This window comes from Erpetoichthys calabaricus, chromosome 6 (genome assembly GCF_900747795.2).
Source record: "Erpetoichthys calabaricus chromosome 6, fErpCal1.3, whole genome shotgun sequence".
NCBI classification, from domain to species: domain Eukaryota; kingdom Metazoa; phylum Chordata; class Cladistia; order Polypteriformes; family Polypteridae; genus Erpetoichthys; species Erpetoichthys calabaricus.
The window spans coordinates 121,881,771-121,907,325 of record NC_041399.2 but is presented as its reverse complement, the minus strand read 5'-3'; the positions used below and the strand labels follow the sequence as shown (position 1 = coordinate 121,907,325).

The window sequence follows — 25,555 nt, the reverse complement described above, 5'->3', positions numbered from 1 at the left end:
TTTCTCTCATCAAGAAAAAAGCACATAATTTATTAATTTTATCTGTTTAATTAGATCTTTTTTTCCCCCTTCTATATAAAAAGGCACAGAACATATGAATTATGATCTTTCTGTTCATGTGATTAAGAGGAATAGGTTCTTTAGCTAGTTATGAAGCTTCTACTGCCTGCACTGTGAAGGTGGTGCTGATTTACTCAAAGCTAATCTGTACAAGCTTAGCCCCCCACCACACAGAGTTTCTGTATGTGTGTGTGTGTGTGTTACTGGATTTAGGAAGAAACTTATAACAACTTGAATTTATGCTTCACAAGATTATTACATTTTATTTTCAGTTGTGTGGTAGGTGCAGCAACGTGTTATCAGCGCATGCTCCCAACCTTACACCAATCCTACAATATATTAGCTGGCTTTGTCCAAATTAACAATTTATAATTCTCAGAATCAAAGTAGGTGTACTTACAGTTCTGGTATAAGCAATGCTTTGTTCTTTTCCCGGTCTGCTTTCTCCAGACACCTGGAAGAATCTTTAGCACTCTTTCTTTTTTTTGTTTTAGGAGCTTGTCTCCTTATTCGCCTTGTTTGCAGCTTCTGGTTGCAGGCTATACTGCAGATTCTTTTTGAGGTTCAAACACACTGTGTTGATCTACATGTTCCTAGCAAACTCACATCTTCTGGTGATAAGTCAGTTACTGTTTTCAGGAAAATGAGCGTGTTGCTTTTATGCACATATTCTGTCTGCTTGTGCAAGTTTTGAATTACTTAATTCTAATACAGACCAGTCTTCCACCCTTCCAGTCCAGCACAGTTGCCCTTCAGAGTTAAAGGGATTTCTCCAACCTCAGTTATGGCCACACCCTATGGGCCATGGTATCCAGCTATTGATAGTCAAAATTATGGACAAGTTGAGACTAATGTGCTTAATGAGTTAAGAATATATCTGGATTTTGCAAATGTTTTTAATGGAAGAAATAGAGTTCCCACGATTGGTTTCTTAGGTGCACATATGCCCATCATTTTCACTGAAACAGGTCAGTCTGTCAAGGATGCCACCCATTGAATTATGGTTGTTTCAAACTTGGATTTCCAGCTGTTGTCTCTGTGATGTTACTTGGTCTGAGATCAATCATCTTATCAGATGATGCACAGAATCTTTATTTCGAAGATGGACCCCCATCATAAAGCCTGAAACTTTTTTAGTTTATATTGAAGTGTTTGAAAGTGGCTTTCTGAACCAAGGACCTGTGTTCCAAGTAGTTCAGAATGGATAATGCCAGTCTGTGCTACAAAACACATGGTCTGAGGTCAGGACCATGTTGGTCTTTTAAAGGAAAGGTTGGGATACTTTTTCAGGTTGTCAGATGGCAATGCACATTACATAAGAGAGAGAGAGAAGTCAGACTGCTTTAAGCATTCAACAGAGTTAGTCTGGAAGATGAATAAGAGACTCATCCCTTTGATTGTAAGAAGAGGTTCAGGATTGCTAGGACACCATAAGCAACTAGAGGGATTTCTATTCTTGTGATCTTATAGCCACAGAAAAACACAACCCCTGACTCTGGAAGAGATTCTAGCCCAAAAGAAATGACTAGTAATGTGTATGTTGAGAACTAAAGACGCAAACATGGCAAATCAGGGTGCTGGCCTCCAAATGGTTTCACTAAAAGACGTTACTGACCAGGACAGGTCAGTCCTTGCCTGCGTGAAAGGTATCACCCTAATGGGGCTTAATCCCAGTTCCAACTGGTATGTCTCAGGCCTAGTGGTTGAAGCTTTCAAAAGAAACGTAAAAATCCTAAACATACATCAAAAAGACCCACAAGTAGGTGGGTCGCCGTAAACTTCAGCTTGTAACCAAAAGGGAATCAAAATGGTCTTTGTAAAATGAAGGATTTTAAACAGAAAAAAATAAAAAGCAAGGCTCCACAGTGCAAAACAGGCAAAGGGAGTTGCCTGAAGGGAAATCCTAAAAAAAAACAAAGTCCCAATTTTAAATTCAGGAACAGAAGCCTTAGCCAAAGTATGAGAATTATAAACCAGAAAATCCAATAATAAATAACAATACTCATGGCTTCACAAAAAAACAAAATACTTGCCTGCTGAATCCTGCATCTGGCTCAAATGTAAAAGCCATATATATTATATATATATATAAAAAAAAAAATTAAAGGAACACTTTTTAATCAGAGTATAGCATCAAGTTAATGAAACTTCTGAGATATTGATCTGGTCAGTTAAGTAACAGAGGGGGTTCTTAATCAGTTTCAGCTGCTTTATTGTTAATGAAATTAAAAACAGGTGCACTAGAGGGGCAACAATGAGATGACCTCCAAAACAGGAATGGTTTAACAGGTGTAGGTCATTGACATTTTTCTAACTCCTCATCTTTTCTAACTGTTTTTCATTAGTTTTCCAATTGGCTACGGTCAATACCTGGACCTTACAGATGTTGCACAGGTAGTCCAACTTCTCCAGGATGGAAAATCAATACATGCCATTGCCAGAAGGTTTGCTGTGTCTCACAACACAGTCTCAAGGGCATGGAGGAGATTCCATGAGACAGGCAGTTACTCTAGGAGAGCTGGACAGGGCCATAGAAGGTCCTTAACCCATCAGCAGGACTGGTATCTACTCCTTTGGGCAAGGAGGAATAGGACAAGCACTGACAGACCCCTACAAAATGACCTCCAGCAGGCCACTGGTGTGAATGTTTCTGACCAAACAATCAGAAACAGACTGCATGAGGGCCTGACATTCTCTAGTGGGCCCTGTGCTCACTGCCCAGCACCGTTGAGTTCGATTGGCATTTGCCATAGAATACCAGCTGTGCTTTTCACAGATGAGAGCAGGTTCACCCTGAGCACATGTGACAGACGTGAAAGAGTCTGGAGAAGCCGTGGAGAATGTTATGCTGCCTGTAACATCATTCAGCATGACCAGTTTGGTGGTAGGTCAGAGATGGTTTAGGGAGGCATATCCATGGAGGGATGCACAGACCTCTATACCTTGACTGCCATTAGGTACTGGGATGAAATCCTTGGACCCATTGTCAGACCCTATGCTGGTGCAGTGGGTCATGGGTTCATCCTGGTGCATGACAATGCCTGGGCTCATGTGGCGAGAGTGTGCAGGCGGTTCCTGGAGGATGAAGGAATTGATACCATTGACTGGCCCCCACGCTCAGCTGATCTCAGTCCAATAGAACACCTCTGGAACATTATGTTTTGGTCCATCCGATGCTGCCAGATTGCACCTCAGGTTGTCCAGGAGCTCAGTGATGCCCTGGTCCAGATCTGGGAGGAAAGCCCCCAGGACACCATCCATCGTCTCATTAGGAGCATGTCCCGACATTGTCAGGCATGCATACAAGCACGTGGGGGCCGTACAAACTGCCGAGTACGATTTTGAGTAGCTGCAATGAAATTTCAGCAAAATGGACTAGCCTGCCGCATCATTTTTTCACTTTGATTTTCGGGGTGTCTTTGAATTCAGCCCTCTGTAGGTTGATAATTTTCTTTTCCATCAAACAATGTGGCATCCTTTCGTTCCTAACACATTACCCAGTCCATGTCAGTACAGATATCCAGCATGATTTTTTTTTCCAATTGAGATCTGATGTGTTTTCAAAGTGTTCCTTTAAATTGGAAGCTTAAACCTGCTGAGGCCCCTGGCCGCAGGCTAGGGGCGCATGAGGAACAGTTGAGCTCTGCTATGCAGAAATACGGAAGTACACCCGGAAGGAGATTACTGGACACCTGGTGCACTTCTGGGTGCTCTATAAAAGGAACCACGTCACTGCATTTAGAGAGCCAGAGTCTGGAGGAAGAGGATGAAGCTTGAGGGAGGAGTGGAGGCAGAAGAGAGACAGAGACTTAGAGAAGGCAAAGTGCTGTGTGCTTTATTGTGTTGAACTGTGCTTCATTGTGCTTTGTACTGTGCATTGGTGGTGGGAAACCAAAAAGGAAAGCATTTCCCACACTTTAATAAATGACTTGTGTGTGCTGGACTTGTGCCTGTATCTGTTGTGTTAGGTCTTGGGAAGCTGGCGCTCCCCCTGGTGATATATGGTAAAGGTTAATAGTTAGAGTTTCTTCATAGGCTCCTGGGAACTGTAGTAAGTTGACTAGAAAGTGCTTCCTGGTATTCTGGAGTTGTGCTGGAAGTAATCCAGGTACTAGCCTATGAGGATCTCCAGTTCCTCAGTCAGACAAGGTTGGGGGATGAGCAGAGACAAGGGCTTATCTGATGAAGAGGAAGAAAAATTCATTGTGTTTCTGAAGAGGAAGACTGGAAGGTATGAAGGAATAGTTTTGTTTGATAGTCTGGTGCACAGCCAAAAACAGAACTGGAAGGCCCAGACAGACACATTTTTGTTGTTTTGTTTGCTGTGTGTATCATATACACCTTTTCCTTTTTCCCTCCCATGTATATTTCATACATATATATCAGATTAGCTTGATATCTTGTAATTAGCATGATTTCTCTATTTAAGTCAAGATAATACAAGATATCATGCTGGTTTCATCCACAGATTATAAAAGCCACTATTATGTGGCTTTTGGTAATCTTCTGAAGTAAAACAATCTGTTTCATCCATACTGCTTTCCAGAGTGGTGTGGATACCAAAAGCCAAAAAGGTGTAAAATTGCATAGTACTGTAAATGGAAGGTGTCATTCTTACAGATTATTCAGTTTCTTATTATGTGGTATTTCTATTCCATAATCATATATATGTCATGTATCAAGGTATTAGAGATGGCAGAGTTAATCTTTTTTGTGAAAATTAGCATTTTTTATGAGTAAATCCAATAAACATTTTAAGTGTCTTTCACCATTGACATTGTCCTTAACAAAATGAGTATTAAAAATATAGGCCTGTTTCATTTTCAAAGCTAAACAGACCACATACCTTCTATGAGTATAGTACAGTGCATCCGGAAAGAATTTGCAGCGCATCACTTTTTCCACATTTTGTTATGTTACAACCTTATTCCAAAATGGATTAAATTCATTTTTTTCCTCAGAATTCTACACACAACACCCCATAATGACAACATGAAAAAAGTTTACTTGAGGTTTTTGCAAATTTATTAAAAATAAAAAAACTGAGAAATCACATGTACATACGTATTCATAGCCTTTGCTCAAAAATTTGTCAATGCACCTTTGGCAGCAATTACAGCCTCAAGTCTTTTTGAATATGATGCCACAAGCTTGGCACAGCTATCCTTGGCCAGTTTCGCCCATTCCTCTTTGCAGCACCTCTCAAGCTCCGTCAGGTTGGATGGGAAGCGTCGGTGCACAGCCATTTTAAGATCTCTCCAGAGATGTTCAATCGGATTCAAGTCTGGGCTCTGGCTGGGCCATTCAAGGACATTCACAGAGTTGTCCTGAAGCCACTCCTTTGATATATTGGTTGTGTGCTTAGGGTCGTTGTCCTGCTGAAAGATGAACCGTCGCCCCAATCTGAAGTCTGGAGCAGGTTTTCATCCAGGATGTCTCTGTACATTGCTGCAGTCATCTTTCCCTTTATCCTGACTAGTCTCCCAGTCCCTGCCGCTGAAAAACATCCCCACATCATGATGCTGCCACCACCATGCTTCACTGTAGGGATGGTATTAGCAGGTGATGAGCGGTGCCTGGTTTCCTCCAAACATGACGCCTGGCATTCACACCAAAGAGTTTGCCTCATCAGACCAGAGAATTTTCTTTCTCATGGTCTGACAGTCCTTTAGGTGCCTTTTGGCAAACTCCAGGCGGGCTGCCATGTGCCTTTTACTAAGGAGTGGCTTCCGTCTGGCCACTCTACCATACAGGCCTGATTGGTGGATTACTACAGAGATGGTTGTCCTTCTGGAAGTTTCTCCTCTCTCCACAGAGGACCTCTGGAGCTCTGACAGAGTGACTAGTGGGTTCTTGGTCACCTCCCCCAATCGCTCAGTTTAGATGGCCGGCCAGCTCTAGGAAGAGTCTTGGGGGTTTCGAACTTCTTCCACTTACAGACGAAGGAGGCCACTGTGCTCATTGGGACCTTCAAAGCATCAGTAATTTTTCTGTAACCTTCCCCAGATTTGTGCCTCGAGACAATCCTGTCTCAGAGGTCTACAGACAATTCCTTTGACTGCATGCTTGGTTTGTGCTCTGACATGAACTGTCAACTGTGGGACCTTTTATAGATAGGTTTGTGCCTTTCCAAATCATGTCCAATCAGCTGAATTTACCACAGGTGGACTCCAGTTAAACTGCAGAAACATCTCAAAGATGATCAGGGGAAACAGGATGCACCTGAGCTCAATTTTGAGCTTCATGGCAAAGGCTATGAATACTTACGTACATGTGCTTTCTCCATTTTTTTATTTTTAATAAATTTGCAAAAACCTCAAGTAAACTTTTTTCACGTTGTCATTATGGGGTGTTGTGTGTAGAATTCTGAGGAAAAAAATGAATTTAATCCATTTTGGAATAAGGCTGTAACATAACAAAATGTGGAAAAAGTGATGCGCTGTGAATACCTTCCAGATGCATTATATATAGCTATTTTAAATTAATACATAGCAAAGAGAAAAGAATAAACTTACCTTGCACTTGAAGATTTGTTTTAGTAACCTTCCCTTCAGACTCAGCAGTAATTTCTCCAGCATCTTCAAGAGTCACATTAATAACCGTCATAGAATGGGTCATCCCCTCATGTGTTATATGGAACTTGGAGCTTGCTTTGACAGGCACTCCTTTATGGGACCATGTCACTATCGTATCAGCTGGAGACAGTGTACACTTAAAGGTAGCATTTTTTCCTTCCATTGCTGCCACGTTGTTCAGCTTTCCAGTAAATCTTACAACACGGGGCACTACCATAAACAGAAAAAATACATCAAAATTTCAGACAGTTGACATTTTATTTTGAAAAATCATTGCTTTCGTGTAGATTACATTTTTTTGGAGTCTGCCTCCTGTGAAAATAGTTATGCAACTTGTTGAAATGAATAAACAAGCTTAGTATGTTTAAAAAAATATTGGTGATAGTTTAACAATTTATTTCTGTCAAGTTCACAGCTTTGGTAAGAAGTTTCTTAATGATCACCAGTTTGCAAAATTTTTAAGCAGAGTTTTTTATTTTGAAAAGTGCTACTGAAAATAAACAAGAACTGTGCATGGAATGACAGTTTATCATAAAGAACACTGATATCTGAAATTGTCTTAATACTTTTTAATTAAATGAGATTGTCAATGATAGTCAATGTGACAGTTTACACTGTGGTGGGTGGCCGGCTAAATATTCCGGTCCTCACCCCCAGGCCGCCAGGTGGAGCTCTCACGACAACATGGACGTTCCCCGAGTTCCAGCAGGGCCTCATGGACTTTGTAGTTTATATGCACAGCCCTGCTGGGTACCATGGGTACCACCAGGAGTCACTGTAAGAGGGCTATCGGACGTGCCCTATAACCCGGAAGTGCGTCATGATTATATAACAAGAAGAAACAACGTGCTTCCCGGTTGAAGAAAGGAGCTTTTTATCCGACCTGGAAGTGTTCATGATCACATGGACAGAGGAGAGAAACGCTTCCGGGTCATGGACTATATAAAGGACTCTGAGAAACCAGTACACTGAGCTGAGCTGGGAGGAAGGGTGGCGAAGTGTCTGGGAGTGTGGAGGATTGAGTATTGTATTAATTAGAGTATTGATTAATTCATGAGTATTGTGGCGTGGAGGGTGCTTTGTGCACGTTATTGTTCAAATAAAAATAATATTTGGACTTTTACCTGGTGTCTGGAGTCAAGTCAGAGGGTTCAAGAGGACGACAGCGACCTCTATCTGTCACAACACACACAAAGCATATTTACTATATAGTAAAATAGTAGTTCAAAAAATCTGGCTTATAGCTTCTGAGAGCTTAATTTAATTACTAAATACTAGTATTTTAATTACTAAGAGTATGGAGTTTATTGTTTGTTTTTTATTTTCCAGGTTTATGTGGATTATTTCCATATATATTGGAATAATTCATTGTAACAAAATGCAAATCACTTCTAAAAATTTAAGCAACTTTACATCCTTTGAAGCATTCATTTTAAATATTAAAACAGATTCCAACACAATTATAGTGCTAGTCTACAGACCACCCGGCCCATATTCATTGTTCATGTCTGAATTTAGCAACCTTTTATCTGACTTGGCTATAAATTATGATCACGTAGTACTGATGGGAGATTTTAATGTACACATTGATGTGGAAACTGACACTTTTAGCAAATGTTTTACTTATTTGTTAAATTCAGTAGGATTTTGTCAGAATGTCAAAGGTCCAACTCATAATCATAACCACACATTAGATTTAATTATAACTTACAAAGTTGAAATTCAAAATTTAATTATTACTCCATTAAATGAAGTTATTTCCAATCACTACTTAATTACATTTGATTTAGTCCTGCCCTTGTCAACACACTCACAGATTAAAACAAAGACAGTGCGACATCTAGATTGTAATTCTGCTTCAAAATTTATAGATACTTTGAGTAAGTCGAGTGTAATTGTGGAAAACCATTTAGATCAGTTAACATCAAATGTAAACACGGAAAACAATTTAGATCAGCTAACATCACATTATAATGTGACCTTGAGAGATGCTTTGGACACAGTGGCTCCCCTTAAAACAAAAGTGATCAAAGCACATAGAAACTCTTCCTGGTTTAATGAAAACACTCGAGTTCTTAAATTAGAGTGTCGAAAACTGGAGCGCAGATAGAGAACAACAAAGCTGCATGTCTTTCAAATTGCATGGACAGAGAGTGTTAATAAATATAAAAACACCCTCTTTAAAGCTCGGTCAGAATATTATTCTACATTTATAGATAGCAATAATAAAAATCCTCGGGTACTGTTTAGAACAGTGGCTAAATTAACAAATGGAAATTCAGATCAACAGTGCAAAATACCAACAGACATTAGCAGTACAGACTTTATGAACTTCTTCAATGAGAAAATTAAAAATATAAGATTCCAGATCTCTGCATCACAGTACAAACCAAATACTAGCTTAGCACACCCTGTCTCACATTGCATTGAGCACTTTAGTAATTTTAATCCTGTAACGGAGCAGGAAGTCTTAAGTTTAATTTCTAAAATGAAGCCCACTACTTGTTCCCTAGATCCAGTGCCAACAAAACTAGTAAAAAGTGCAATGGATGTTCTTGCAGCGCCTATCCTAAACATCATCAATAGTTCATTATTGCATGGCACAGTACCTGATACACTAAAAGTGTCAGTCATTAAACCATTACTTAAAAAGTCAGACCTTGACCCACATATATTAAATAATTATAGGCCTATTTCAAATTTACCGTTTCTCTCTAAAATACTAGAAAAAGTAGTCGCTAGTCAGCTTCAGACACACCTTACGCATTACAATTTATTTGAGAAATTCCAGTCTGGTTTTCGCACTGGTCATAGTACAGAAACGGCACTAACACGGGTTGTAAACGACATTCTGATATCCTCTGATGAAGGAAAGTCCACTGTAATTATGTTGTTGGACTTAAGTGCAGCGTTTGACACCATCGACCATTCTATTTTACTACACAGGCTAGAAAATGATGTTGGGCTTACAGGCACCGTTCTCACTTGGTTTAGTTCTTACTTATCAAATCGATTCCAATATGTACAGAAATGTGCTGACAATACTCCATCATTATACACAGAAGTTCAATATGGTGTCCCGCAGAGCTCAGTACTGGGACCTTTACTGTTTTCACTGTAACATGCTTCCACTGGTATCTCTAATTAGGAAACATAATGTTAATTTTCACTCGTATGCAGATGACACCCAGTTATACCTTTCATTTAAATCAAATGAAGTTTCTCCAATGTTGTCTTTAATTAGTTGTGTTAGCGAATTAAAGGAGTGGATGAATGAGAACTACTTGTCTTTAAATACAGATAAAACAGAGATGTTAATTGTTGGAGGGAATGATGCTGATCACAACAATATTTTGACATCATTTAACTCAGTTGGAATCCCAGTCAATTTTACTGAATCAGCCCGCAATCTACGAGTTATCTTTGGCTCTAGCATGTCATTTAAAGTGCATATTACAAAGTTGTCCAAAACATGTTTCTTCCATCTTAAAAATGTTAGGAAATTAAGGCGCTTTTTAAATAAACAGGATTCTGAGAAACTAATTCATGCATTTATCTCTAGTAGGATTGACTACTGCAATGCGGTGTTCACTGGATGTTCAAACTGTTCTTTATACAGCCTCCAGTTAATCCAAAATGCGGCTGCAAGAATTATTACAAAAAACAAGAAAATACGAACACATAACTCCAGTTCTTAAATCCTTACACTGGCTCCTGGTTAAGTTTAGGGCAGATTTCAAAATCCTTCTTTTAACATATAAAGCATTATATGGTCGAGGTCCGGCTAACTTGTCTGAACTTATCATGATTTACAAACCTGAGCGCACATTAAGATCTCAAGATGCCGGTCTGCTTATGATTCCAAGGATTAATAAAATAACAGTGGGAGGTCGAGCTTTTAGTTACAGGGCCCCTAAACTGTGGAATGCTCTGCCTGCTACTATAAGAGATGCCCCTTTGGTCTCAGCTTTTAAATCCCGGCTGAAGACTCACTACTTCAGTTTAGCATATCCTGATAGAGCTGCTGATTAACTGTACAGACTGCATCTCTGTTGTTAGTCATTAGCACTTAAACATAAGTAACATGACAGTTATAATTGTATACTAATCCTCACTTATTCTGTTTTTCTTCTCGGTACTCAAATGTGGCACTTGGTGCCACGGCCCACCTGCCAAGTTGTTTTGCCTGCCTAAGGAAAAGTCATCCCAGATGGAGGATCGCAGGAATCGTGGGAAAGAGGGGTCCTTTCATCGGATTTCCTGGCCCAGCACAGTTTCAGCCGTGGAATGGCCAAATGGGGGAGGCAGCTTGAAGGATGAGGTCTCCAGGACTCTACACAAATCCAAATCTTATTATGGGATATATCATCTACTGTTAAATTCTACTCTGTACTTCTAAAATTTATATTTTTTATTTCTTACTATATTGAGGAATTGTTCTGTTCTGTGTACTGCATTGTATTGTATTGACCCCCTTCTTTTGACACCCACTGCACGCCCAACCTACCTGGAAAGGGGTCTCTCTTTGAACTGCCTTTCCCAAGGTTTCTTCCATTTTTTCCCTACAAGGTTTTTTTTTTGGGAGTTTTTCCTTGTCTTCGTAGAGAGTCAAAGCTGGGGGGCTGTCAAGAGGCAGGGCCTGTTAAAGCCCATTGCGGAACTTCCTGTGTGATTTTGGGCTATACAAAAATAAACTGTATTGTATATATTCCAGATTCCTCCTACACAAAGACATACAAGTTAATTGGAGATTCAAAATGGACAAAAAGGATTGTGTCCGGCTTGTCTCTCACTCCTTTCACACCATCTGGCCATGGTTCTACAATTAACTGATGGATAGATATTGTTGTTTTTCATTTAGTTACTTTGTTGATGTATTTGAATAAACCCATCCATCCATTTTCCAGCCCGCTATATCCGAACACAGGGTCACAGGTGTCTGCTGGAGCCAATCCCAGCCAGCACAGGGCGCAAGGCAGGAACCAATCACGGGCAGGGCACCAACCCACTGCAGATCACACACACATCCACACACATACACCCACACACCAAGCACACACTAGGGACAATTTAGGATCGCCAATAGATAGATAGATAGATAGATAGATACTTTAGTAATCCCAAGGGGAAATTCACATACTCCAGTAGCACCTTACTGATACAAAAAACAATATTAAATTAAAGATTGATAATAATGCAGGTAAAAACAGACAATAACTTTATATAATGTTAACGTTTGCCCCCCCCGGGGTGGAATTGAAGAATCACATAGTTTGGGGGAGGAACGATTTCCTCAGTCTGTCAGTGGAGCAGGACAGTGACAGCAGTCTGTTGCTGAAGCTGCTCCTCTGTCTAGAGATGACACTGTTTAGAGGATGCAGTGGATTTTCCATAATTGATAGGAGCACCTAACCTGCATGTCTTTGGACTGTGGGAGGAAACCGGAGCACCCGGAGGAAACCCACACAGACACGGGGAGAACATGCAAACTCCACGCAGGGTTTTGAATAAATCATTATCCATAAATGTGATAGTTCTGTATTTAGTGAGTGGTATAATCTATTCTTGCATTTTGCCATTAAAGCTGTCACAGCACTCTGCACCTGCACTTGGTGAGGACTACTGTGCAAGAACAAAGTAGTTTTTTTATATCTGAGGTGACAATGATAGATTGGCCATCTATTTCTATGGAAGAGGATTACTTGTGTTCTGTTTTGTGCATTATATTTATCCCAATGTTGACACCCATTGCACACTCAACCTAACCTGGAAGGGGTCTATCTCTGAATTGCCTTTCCCAAATTTCTTCAATTTTTTCCCCTTTTAGGGCTTTTTTGGGGGGGTGATGATTTTCTTGTCTTCTTAGGGATTCGTGGCTGGGCGGCTGTCAAAAACAGGGCATGTTAACAGCCCTTTAAGCATTCCTTAAGTGATTTTGAGCTATACAAGAAATAAATTGTTGTTGTTATTATGATTGATTGTGTGTATATAAAAGTGTGCACGGTGAAGGGCTAACTTTTCCTTCAGGGTTAATTTTTGTCTTATTTTAGGTCCTGCCAGGATAACTTCTAGCTCTCTGCTTACTTTTTTTCCTCAAGTAATTGTGCAAGTAATTTATATGCTGTTATACTGTCAGGGTGGAATAAACATGGATTCTTCTGGATATGCATAGCTGTAAGATCTTTCAGCATTTTCAAACAGATTTCATCTACCCAACAGCCTTCAAACTAATGTAGTTATTTCATCTTTATATACACACCAAAATAAAAGACACTGCAACACAAACTCATTCTCCATTTCTTCCTTTTTTCCATCACCTCCTTGCTTCTCAAGGTATCAGCATTTAACATAGCACAGGAAAACATAGCTGTGACTTCAAGCCTAGAAATGGAAACAATCACAACAGATGTTTTGTGCACTGCCTCTGAGTGGGAAACAATAATGCCTAGCAAGTTTAGGAGCTTTTCATAGAATCTTTTTAAAACCTTTGAAGAACATTCACAGTCAAAGTTAACATTTTCCCCAAAAATCAGAGAGAGATAAGAGATAGGGAGAAGTCCTACCTTCAGTTGCTGGGTCAATGATTAGTTTTCCAGAGCCACTAAGAATCTGCCCAAAAATCTTTAAGTTCTCACCAAACTCCTCCAAACCACACACACCATTCTGCTGCACTGAATATCTTGTGGTCTGTTTCTAACTTTCAGTCTAATCCAGATACTCTCCCATGACATTGGCAGGGAAGGCCCCTACTTTTAACTTTACAGATTCCTTTGACATGCAAATCTTTTCTGGCTACATCTGCTTGCCTCACTGTTTACTACTCGGGTGCTGAACAAGGTCCATTCAGAAGTATTTCCCCAGCTTCCCTTCATAAATGGAAGTACCTCTGTCAGCGTTAAAAGCTGAACTCATCCCAAATAGATTTCTTTACCAGAACTCAGGCCACATCCTAGGCATTTAATTTTTTTTTTTTATATTTTATTTATTAATTTTTATTGTAATCATTCCATACAAATAGATCAATTTATAACCAAACAAAATTTAATTTGGCATTTAATTTTAATGATTCATGTGGAACTACTACATCAGAAACAAGACTATTATCTCTCTGACTTAACTGTTTGACAAAGATAATGGTGCAAATATTGTGTAATTAACCGTTTCCTTTAATATCCTACCTTTAATGGTGACATTTTACCTAAAAGTGATTATTTACTTTATTTTTGTCTTTCTTTCACAGGATTTACTTCTATAAAACACTTTATAGAAACACACAATTATACAATGCAAAGAAACTCACTAATAAAATGAACAAACGCAACAACAAATAACTACAAAGTAAGTTACACGGAAGCACTACAGAGTCTACAGAAAAGTAAAAAAAACGAATGTATAGGGAGCAGACCACCAGTGAGGAATGATATATAAGCCTACTGAAATCATTTACAACATAAGAACATTAGAACAATTTTCATGGGAACCTTTCATTCACCCCAACACGCTTGTCAGTCCCATAAACCTAATGACATCAAATCAACTTTTGAAGGTCAACAAAATACTATCTATCACATTATTGGTAACTTATTTCAAGTTTTCATCTGTGTTCCTATGTTCTCGTTAAAGAATTTATTTTAAAGTAACACTGTGGATCCATTGTATTAAAGTAATTCCCTTCATAACTTTTTTTTTTAATTAATTTTTATTGTAATCATTCAATACAAATAGATCAATTTATAACCAAACAAATTGAAGACAAATCAAACCCCACCCCTGAGAAGGAGAGCTTAGCCAAAGGAGAAATTGCTTAGGGCTTTTTAATAAGGCAACAATAAACAAAAGAAAGTGAGAAATAAATACATAGGTAAATAAGAAATGGAGAAGGTAATTAAATGCGGTAATAGTTATTTCTCTTATTCTAAAATAATATTGATTAGATCCTGCCAGGTTTTGAAAAAATTTTGTACAGATCCTCTAACTGAGAATTTTATTTCTTCCAATTTCAAATAATATAAAACATTGGTTTCCCACTGACTTATCAGAAGAGAGTTAGGATTCTTCCAATTTAACAAAATAAGTCTGCGTGCCAAAAGTGTAGTGAATGCAATCACCGGTTGCTTGTCCTTCTCCGCTTCAAGTCCGTCTGGAAGAACCCTGAACAGAGCTGTTAATGGGTTAGGAGGGATTGTGACCCCAAGGCTGTCTGAAAGGCACTTAAAAATTTTGGTCCAAAATGATGTTAGCTTGGTGCAGGCCCAGAACATGTGACCCAGTGAGGCAGGGGCTTGGTTGCAGCGTTCGCAGGTTGAATCTTGCCCTGGAAACATTTTAGACAGTTTTAAGCGAGACAGATGAGCTTGAATAATTCTATGCTTTGCGCATATGGAGCTCGAGTGAATTCTCTGCTTTGCTACCTTCCACTCCTTTTCTGATATATTGATTAAGAGATCTTCTTCCCAATGTCCTCTTGGATCTTTGAAAGGTAGGGACTCTAATAGGATTTTATATAGTGCGGAAATGGTGTTGAATTTCTCGAAGTTGAGCAGTATTTTTTTCAGCATTGTGGAGGATGCGAGGTGAGGAAAATTGGGCAATTTCTGTTTAACAAAATTTCTAATTTGAAGATAGTGAAAGAAATGTGTAGCTGGAAGGTTGAATTTTGAACGTAATTGTTCAAAAGATGCAAATATGTTGTCTATACAAAGATCTCTGAGCATTTTAATCCCAAAACTTTTCCAGGTATTAAAAATTAGATATGTTTGCGAGGGTTGAAAAAGGTGGTTCTCTTGCAGAGGTGCCACAGATAAAAGATTTTCCATCTTAAAATGCTTTCTAAGTTGGTTCCATATTCTGAGTGAGTAAAGCACAATTGGGTTATTAGTATATTTGCGATAACTTGCATTTATTGGAGTGCAGAGCAGGGAGTATAAAGAAGTACTACAGGATTTTGCTTCTAATGCGGACCAAGCCTGTGTATGTTCATATATTTGTGTCCAGGTTTTTATGGCTTGTATGTTTGCTGCCCAGTAATAAAACTGAAAATTAGGTAAAGCCATGCCACCTTCTGCCTGAGGTCTTTGTAGGGTCGCACTTCGGATTCGTGGGTGTTTTGAGTTCCAAATGAATGAGGTTATTGTTGAATCTAACTGTTTAAAAAACGATTTATTGATATATATTGGAATGTTTTGAAATAAAAAAAGAAGTTTAGGAAGGATATTCATCTTAACAACGTTAATTCTTCCGGCTAGAGTGAGATGAAGGGTTGACCATCTATGCAAGTCTTACTTAATTTTTTCCATACAGATGGCAAAATTTTGTTGATAAAGAGCTTTATGTTTACTTGTGATATTTACTCTTAGGTATTTAAACTGATCTGCTATGGTAAAAGGTTGGGTGTCCAATCTAATATTATATGCTTGTGAATTCACTGGAAAGAGTATACTTTTATTCAGATTAATTTTTAGACCAGATATCTTTTGAAATTCTGTTAGTGCTTTTAAAACTGCAGGGACAGTGTTTTCTGGGTCTGATATATATAAAACCATATCATCTGCATATAGAGAAATTTTCTGTTCCAGTCCTTCTCTGACAATCCCCTATATCTGAAAAGAATTTTGGCAGTGAACCGCCAGTGGTTCAATGGCAATTGCAAACAGCAGTGGCGACAAGGGACATCCTTGTCTGGCACCACATTCTAGCTTAAAGTAGTCTGAGCAAAAGTTATTAATACAGACTGAAGCTTCTGGATTGGTATACAGTAGTTTGATCCATGCACAAATATTCGGGCCAAACCCAAATTTCTCCAATGCAGTGAATAGGTAGTTCCATTCAATCATATCAAATGCTTTTTCTGCGTCTAATGATAGTAATATCTCTGGGGTGTTTGATTTTGCTGGTGAATATATAACATTAAACAAGCGTCAGAGATTGGAAGATAGGTGTCGGCCTTTAATAAATCCAGTTTGATCCGGTGATATTACCGAGGGCAGCACTTTCTCCATCCTTCTAGCTAGAATTTTTGAGAGTATCTTAACATCATTATTCAGGAGTGAAATTGGTCTGTATGATGCACATTGTAACAAGTCCTTATTTTGTTTAGGAAAGACGGTGATTAATGCTTGACGAAATGTTTGAGGTAGTATTTGGTTGTCTCTAGCTTCTGTAAATGTTGCCAATAAGAGGGGAGCTAGCTGAGTGGAGAATTTCTTATAAAATTCTACGAGGTAACCATCAGGACCTGCTGATTTCCCGCTTTGAAGTGACTTTATAGCATCTAGTAATTCTGTTAGCATCAGAGGTTTATCCAGTTCCTCAGCACTTAAAGCATCTATTTGTGGTGTCTGTAATGTATCCAGAAATGCATTAGATTGTGTGTTGCCTTCTTTGAGCTCAGTAGAATATAAGGATTTATAATAATCTCTAAATGCATTCATTATATTTTTATGGTCAATAATTTCTTATTGCATTGCGAACTTCTTGTTTGTGAATTTGTTGAGCTAAAAGCTTATTAGCTTTTTCTCTGTGTTCATAGTAATGATGTCTAGACTTATAAATAAGTTGTTCAGTTTCTTTAGTTGTTAAGATGTTAAGTTCTGTATGCAGGGCCTGCCTTTTCCTGTGGAGAGCTTCACTTGGACGCCTGGCTTGTTCTTCATCTATTCTAGTAATTTCGCTTCTTAGCTCTGACACTTTCTTGGTTTCTAATTTATTTCTGTTGGAAAGATATGAAATAATCTGTCCTCTTAAGAAGGCCTTTAGAGTTTCCCAGAGTGTTCCTGCAGAAACCTCTGTGGGCGTGTTTGTCTCTAGGAAAAAGCTGATTTGTTTGGATATAAATTCTGTGCAGTTCTCGTCTGCCAATAGAAGAGGTTAAGGCGCCATCTGCGAGGTGAGTGTGAGGGGCTTAATGATTTTAGCTCCAAGACTAGAGGGGCATAGTCGGAGATAACAATTGTGTCGTATTTGCATGATTTAATCGTAGGCAGTAAATTACTATCTATAAAAATAATCAATTCTTGAGTAGCTATAATGCACTGGTGAGTAGAACGAATATGTTCTTGAGTTTGGGTTAAGAAACCTCCAGGGGTCTGATAACTTGTGGTCATTTAAAAACTGTGTAATTGTCTTTGCAGTATTAGATGTCGTCCCCCCTGTCACAGGAGTCCTATCCAAGAGTGGATTTAAAACACAATTAAAGTCCCAAGCCATTATAATTTTATGAGTGTTCACATTGGGAATGGATGCAAATAGATTTTGCATGAATTCCTTATCATCGACATTGGGTGCATAAACATTTATCAAAATCATTTTACTGTTATATAAGTTGCCCATGATCATCACATATCTCCCTTCAGGGTCCAATACTACATCTGATGCTACAAATGGAACTGTGCTGTGTATGAGAATTCCCACCGCTCTAGTTTTCTTTGTAAAGCTAGAATGGAACATTTGGCCAATCCAGTCTTTTTGTAGTCTGAACTGATCCTTGCTTAGTAAGTGGGTCTTATGTAAAAATACTATTTTAGCATTTAAGCCTGTTAGGTGAGAGCATACTTTCTTTCTCTTTAATTCGTGATTCAGGCCTTTAACATTCCAGCTTACAAAGTTAACTGTCCCATCATGGAGACATTGATTCTGAGTTTTTAATGTCATTTTATAGTCTTAACTGGTAGTGAGGCAGTTTTAATCTTAATTTCAAAATTCCCCATGAGTTATTGCATTTTAGCCAATTGTTCCATTGATATTTATAGTTATAGGGATTAGAAGAATAGATTAGATATAGCCTGCTCTCCTTCTCTCCCCCCTTTATCACCCCCCCCCCACATGAGGCTTGATCCCACTTCACGATGTCCCGGCCTCTGACATACAAAGAGACAGAGCATGTCCAAAACAAAACAAACCCCACCCCGCAGCGGCGTTAGAGAATTAAAACAAAGAGATATCTATTGCAGCTGAATTCTTAATACTATCTGCCGAAAATATAATCATTAACAGTCTTTAAGCTTAAAATAATCTTCAGCAATTTTAAGATATTAAGATATTACGATAAAAAAAGAATGAACCCTGGGAATGATTTTAAAAAGTAGTTTAGGATAAACATGGTAATTCCTAATGCAATAGTATAATGTAATAGTATAAATGTAATAGTAATGTAATAGTAGAAATAGCAATAAACCAAGAGTATGATGTTAAACAGTCTACTTTAAGGTAGTAAAAAAAAAAAAATAAACAAATCCTACTTTAATTACTTCCACACTTTCACACTCACGTCTAAAACTATAATTAAGACATAAACATATAATGTCCAAGTAAAGAAAAAGATAATTATAATACCAGTCTCTTTAAAATTGGATCCGAGAGCAGATGATAGGTCCTTCCCATGCCTTGATAGAATACGGCTCCTTATTAACTTTCAAAAGAGTGTCGGAAACAGCTTCTTTAGTTTCTTTAGCTTCTTCCTTGTTTGAAAAAATATAATATTGATCTTGAACTTCCACTTTCAGTTTGACGGGATACAAAAGGCTGTATTTGATATCGGCTTTCTGTAGCAACTTTTTAATGTCAAAGTAGGCTGCGCGTTTTGCAGCTGTTAATGGTGAGAAGTTGGGGAAAATACGAATAAGATTATTTTCAAATATAATCTCTTGCTTGTGTCTGAGAAGTGCCATCACATCAAGCTTACATCGTAGTCGCTCGAAGCGGACAATAAAAGACCTAGGTTTAAAGGTACTTGATCTGTATGTGCGATAAGCAGCTGCTATCTCAATGTCAAGTTTAAAATCATCTCCAATTATTTTAGACAGTAATTCTACTGCAAATTTCACTGGGCTTGAGCTTTCTCGTTTCTCAGGTATACCCTCAATTTTTATATTATTTCTTCTGTACCCATCTTCCAGGGCCACAAGTCTGTCTCCAAGTTTTTTGCATTTGGAATTCTCAGCTGTAGCTTTTTCATCGGCATTAGATGCCAATTTTTCCGCTGTTTCAACTCGAGCTGTGAATGCCTGCTTAACGTCATCCAGCTGATCTGTAACGTCATTAATCTGGTCGGCAAGCATTTTCAGTTTGGATCTATTTTCTTCAATGTGTTCCTCTAATTTCTCCAACATGCCTTTAAAGTTCACGTCAAAACGTTTAAATAGACGCATTTCCCGGTCTTTGTTATCCTTTTTAATCTCGATGATATCCTTCTTAAGCTCACTGTTGGCCTTCTTAAGATCATTCTTAAGCTCATTCTTGTTATCGTTCTTAAGCTCATTTATGGCCGTAGCCATGGCGGCAGCCAGTGTAGCAATCATCTCTTTCAGTTCGGACCAGTTCGCTTTGGTTTTCGTGCTCCATGAGTGGAAATGCAGCTCCTGTTACAGCAGGTGCTGCGGGCTCGTGATGAGTAGATGAGAGCACGTCCTGCAGGGCCTTTTCTAGTCTCAAATGATCCTCAGAAATCAGCGATCCATCGTGACCTGTATCGCTTGCACCTTCGCTCCCATTTTCACTCTCAACTGGAGATGATACAATGGAGCAGGGTCCTAGGAAATCTGTGCATTCGTCTGCTTGTTCCAGGTCAGTCTCCGAGAGGCCATACCTTGCACTCGGGCCAGATGTCTGTCCAGACTTTGAAGCAGCTTTAAGTTTCTTTTCCGGTTCTTTCTGACTTTTCTTCTTGTTAGTCATGCTTGTATATTGTACTGGAAGTTCCTTGGTCGGGTTAAATACAGGATACCTCTAAATAATATGAAATATGTGGGAAAATAAAGCCGCTGCTAGCGGAGCTCTGCTTCAGACGTCCATCTCCTATAACGGACGAAACCACTGCTCTTCCCTTCCCTTCATAACTTAAACAATCATGTCATCCCTTAAACTATATTTGCTTAAACTAAAAATGTTCAAATCCTTTAATATCTTACTGTTCTGGAATCAGCTTGGTTCATCTTCTCTGTACTTTTGCTTTTGCTGCTATGTCTTTTTGTGAATTATGGAGGCCACAGACTACAGATAGTATCTAGATGAGGCCTAAGTAGTTATTATATTTGCTCTAACATCCTATAAGCCTTCTTAATTGTTTCAGTGCAGTGACTGGATACAGAAAGTGAAGAATCCACTATAATTCCTAAATCATTCTCTGTAGGACAAAGTGGGCATTGGTCATTCTACTAGGCTTTTAGTGGCAAACAAGTCCTGTTAAGACAGCAGTTTTAACAGGAATGCAAAAATCCATTTGCACTTCCCCAAACCTGCATTCCAGAATAAATGGCTAAACTGCAACTTGTCCCAAACTTTGGTCAACTCTGTACTTTATCTGATGACAAAAGTGTAAATCACAGTTGAGTGGATACCTTTGCAGAGAATCCCTCAAACATGAAGGCATCTAAATGGACATTCCTTTAAGGCTTGTGAATGTAAACTTAATCTGCCTGGATGTGATGAATAAAATTACACACCTATAAGCAGGCATTTGATCCAATTAATACCTTCCTTCAAAAACCAGCTGTACTCATTTCTTCTGACTCTCTGAAACCTGTTCTCTCTCTAAAACCCAAATGCTGAGCCACTCCCTCTTTGAGTAGCTTAGAGCTGACAAATTCTTGTTTTTCTAGGACTGAAAGCTGAGATCCACTTTTCCAAGCCAAGCTCTGTGCCATCATTAACTGAGAAGACTGAGAAGAAGTTACTTCAAGAAGGAAACAACAGAACCTAAACTGAGAAACAAGAGGACACAGCAAAGATACTAACAGAAAGCTGAGAAAAGCACAGCAAGCCACAAACAAATGACCATATCACAAAGAGGAAGAGTGAACTCCAACAAAAAAAATGTTCTCCATGTGAACTTGGAGCAACAACACCAATTATTCCACACAACATCAGACATCATCCTTAAAGACTTGGTATTGTAAAACTGTTTATCTTTGACAAGACAAATTAGAACTCTAAATATCTAGTAAATATCAGTCTTGCCTGTTTTGCATCCTGTCTTCAATGTTGATATATATGCAGTAGTTATTGTATATCTATAATACTTGTGTTTATCATTAAATTGCATGATTCTGTTTCTTAAAACCAGTGTGATTCACTTACCTTGATAATAAGTTTAACAGAGATTCCCTCTAACAAAAAAGGAAAAATAAATAATGCTGGATCCTTACCTAATTTTTTAACTAATTACCAGCACTGCCAAAAGCAAGACTGATATTTAATTAACCAAGCTAAAATCTTCTCCCTTTCCCACATCTCCTGAGATGTTACCTAACATTTTAACTTCTTATGTGCAATACATTACTTACATTAAATGTCACCTGCCACAAATCTGCCCAAGGCTGTATGCTCTCCACTTCCCTCTGTAATGACTCAGCGGATTCCACGTTATCTGCCCTTCCTCCTAGTTTAACATCCTCTTCAAACCAGTTTGTTATTTAAATTCTTTGCATGATTATTACGGTATTTATATTAGAATGAGCAGCAACATCAGCACTAAACCCTAAGAGACCCTACTTGTAACATAAACTAATTCAGGAAAACATCTATACACCATTCATTACACCCTTTGATTATGGCTTTTATGACAAATTTATACCTATCTACACACTGCAGATTGAATTTCTACTTTTCATTTGATCCCTAGTCTTTCATGTGAGTCCTTAGGAAATTCTTTCTGAAAATCAAGACAAATAATATCATAGTCCCCTTTCTGATCATATACTTTTGCTGCTGCTTCACAGAATTCCAGGATATTAGTGAAACGCTACCTCCCTTATTTAAAGCCATATTGACTGTACTCCAATACACCTGTTCTTGCCACATGCTCCTAGATCTTTTCCTTAGTAATATCTTCTATTAATTTACCCATGATGCCTATAAATCTCACTCTCCTATAATTACTTGGACCAGTCTGAGTGCCCTTTGCAGGTTTCTAGTAATAAGAAATTTCCTCACTGTGCAGTAATATTTGAAGAACATGCATCAAGATTTTATATATGTACTCACTAACCTCCTTAAGTATTCTAGAATAATTTAGGGATAACTTGAATGGTTCAAAAGCCCATTGCTCATTATCTACTGATAACTTCTAAATAGGGTTTTTCAAAAAAAGAATACCCAATGCTGTGGCCAGAATAAAATCTCACATGGAGGAAAACTTAGACCTCACTAGGTTAAATCATGACCATAAACCTATAATAACAACAACAACAGATTATTTCTTATATAGTCCAAAATCACACAAGTAGTGTCACAATGGGCTTCAAACTGCTCTTCATGTTTCAGTCCCATTGCACTTCTCTGCACAGTGCTTTGAAATGTGCTTCACATTTTAGTCCAAGTGTGCACATCTGCTCAGTGCTTCAAACCTTTCAAGTCCATTTCCAAGGTGCATGTCAGCTTACTGCTTCTACCCGCGATTAGGGGGTAGGTTGGGAGGGGCATTTCCACTGGCTTGTCAGCTCAGCGTTTCAAATTCTTATTCTTCGAGCTATGTTTGAACTATGTATGGCATCACCAGATTTCAAAAACTCGACAGAATTGTCAGGTGAAATAAATGTTTGTGGATGATCAATACTTGGATTCAGCGGGTTGGAAAATGGATGGATGGATGGGATGGATGGATGATCAATACATTTTAAGTGATTATGCCCGAAAATACTTAATGTCGAGAAACAAAACTATGAATTATACATCTTACAAATGCTGACTGGAAGAATGCATAGTACTGCAAAGAAGAACTTTAGTATTTCGGGTTACGACACCTCTGTCACCATAATACTCTCTTCTAAAAAATATTCCTTCTTTGCCTCTTATCATTAATTTATCTACTCTATACTGTATATTAAAGGATTAGCTAAATTGGGTAACATTTACAAGAAATGCTCATTTTTCTTTAAAACTGTACATCATATAGTATACATCGATATATCATCTTCTTGTTTTCATTAGGAGAGTACAACAATGATACTCTCATGTCAATACAACCAATTTGACATGCATACGTCAAAAAAATACAGGATATACATCCGCTCTGCTAAGAACAATAGTGATTCAGTTGTGTGTTAGCAATCAACAAGTAACGTGGGTGATGCAATGGACTGATAGCGAGAGAACCGAGAGGGGGTTGAGGGGGTCATAAACATTAAATGGCAATAAATAAAAGATAGATTATTGTAAATACATGAGCTGCCTTCTGCAAATTAGTCATCACATTTGGTGGAGATTTTAAGGGGGAATTACTCCAGAACAGATCTCTTATGTGATTCTTTCACAGTATCTCTTAAAATTATTTCTCATTTTCAATTTATGGTTTTTTTTTTACCTACAACATTAGGCTGTGGAACCCCAAACAATGGTTGATTAAATGTTATCTTAAGAAAAGATGATGGTTAATAATAATACTAATAACAGGAATAAAGATAATGATACAATGTAAAAGGGGAATATTAATTAAATGAGCTAGGGCTCCATGAGTGATGCGTCTTATTTTGTTTTAGTAAAACTCTTGCTTATCGAATAGTACATTCTGCTTGTCTGTGTCAGTTATATTTTTTGATATCAGACACTGGAAGCAGCTGATGAACCCATCTTTTCATGCCAATCTGTAGCAACGAAAACTAAAAGTAGTAAAAGTTTACCAGATGTCATTGAACTTGATCATGAGTTTGTGTAACGTTAATGCAAAGAGGCCAGGAGATGCCACTAGAGAGGTTGAGTGTCAAACGCTTAGAAGCTTCAACATGATTCCCGACACAATTGCTTCAAATGTATTGATGCTTTGTGAGGCTTCACTCCACTTATCACTACTAAGAAGCACCTTTGAAAATCTTTTCTGCCTTCTGCTATTATGCAATTCAGTTCCTCCTGACATTCCCAAACTAAATACTTATACTCTTCAAGTTCTTTTTGCAATTTCTGCCATTTCAGTCTTATTTAGACTTAGACTTTAGAAATTTCTTTGTTATTTGTGGTGATTGTACAGAGGTCCATGATATTGTATATGGCATACCACAAGGATCTATTCTGGGCCCCCTGTTATTTTCAATCAGTATACTCGCATTGGCCCAGATTATTTCAAAACACAAGATGAACTACCACTACTATGCAGATGACACAAATCTTTACTGTTGTATAGCAATTGGTAACACTCTAGGCTCTCTGATCCCATGTCAGTCTGTGGTAATTTCCACAAGCTAAACAAGAAAATAAACTGAAATCTTAGTTGCCACCAAAAATCAAACTAAACTTGATCCCTTAGAAACACTAAAGGTGTAAGTAAAAATTTCAGATGTTCAATCATGGACTTTCACATTACACAAATTACATCACACACACATGACATTACACATTAAACAGATTACAAAGACAGCATTTTTCCTTTTAAGGAACAATGCAAAAATTAGAACTCATAGCACTGCAAGATGCCAAAAGATCAATTCACACTTTTGTTTTTGTATACTTCATGAATCCCCAGGAGGAAATTTACATTTGGCATGACCTTTGCAGATCAGAGCACAGGGTCGGCCACTGTATAGCACCCCCAGAGTAAGTGCAAGGTTAAGGCCTTGTTCAAGCCCCAACAGTGTAGGTTTCCTTCTGGCAGTAACAGGATTTGAACCAGCAACCTTCCAGATGCCAATACAAATCCTTATCCTCAGGGCCACCACTCCATCTTATTTTCTTTTCTTTTATTTTACTAAATTGATTAGATTACTATAATGCACTCTTAACTGGTCTACTTAAGAAAGGCATTAACTGGTTGCAGTTAGGTTAGAATGCAGCATCAAAAACCATAGCCAGAAAAAGAAAATCTGACCACAACTCACCCAGCTTTAGCATTGTAAACATTCATTACCTATGTGTTTTAAATGTGACTTTAATATGCTATTAATTGTATATAAAGCTTTAAATAATCTAGCTCCTTCCAATTTTTTGGAGTGCCTATA

General features: G+C 38.2%; 1 protein-coding gene across 1 annotated transcript in view; it reads right to left on the bottom strand.

The window, feature by feature from the left end:
- obscnb (obscurin, cytoskeletal calmodulin and titin-interacting RhoGEF b) overlaps positions 1–25,555 on the bottom strand; it is a 565,304-nt gene that overhangs the window by 391,712 nt on the left and 148,037 nt on the right. Inside the window, exon 20 of the mRNA XM_051928767.1 lies at positions 6,576–6,845. Within this exon, the coding sequence (XP_051784727.1) occupies positions 6,576–6,845 (270 nt within the window). The remainder of the gene's footprint in view (positions 1–6,575; positions 6,846–25,555) is intronic.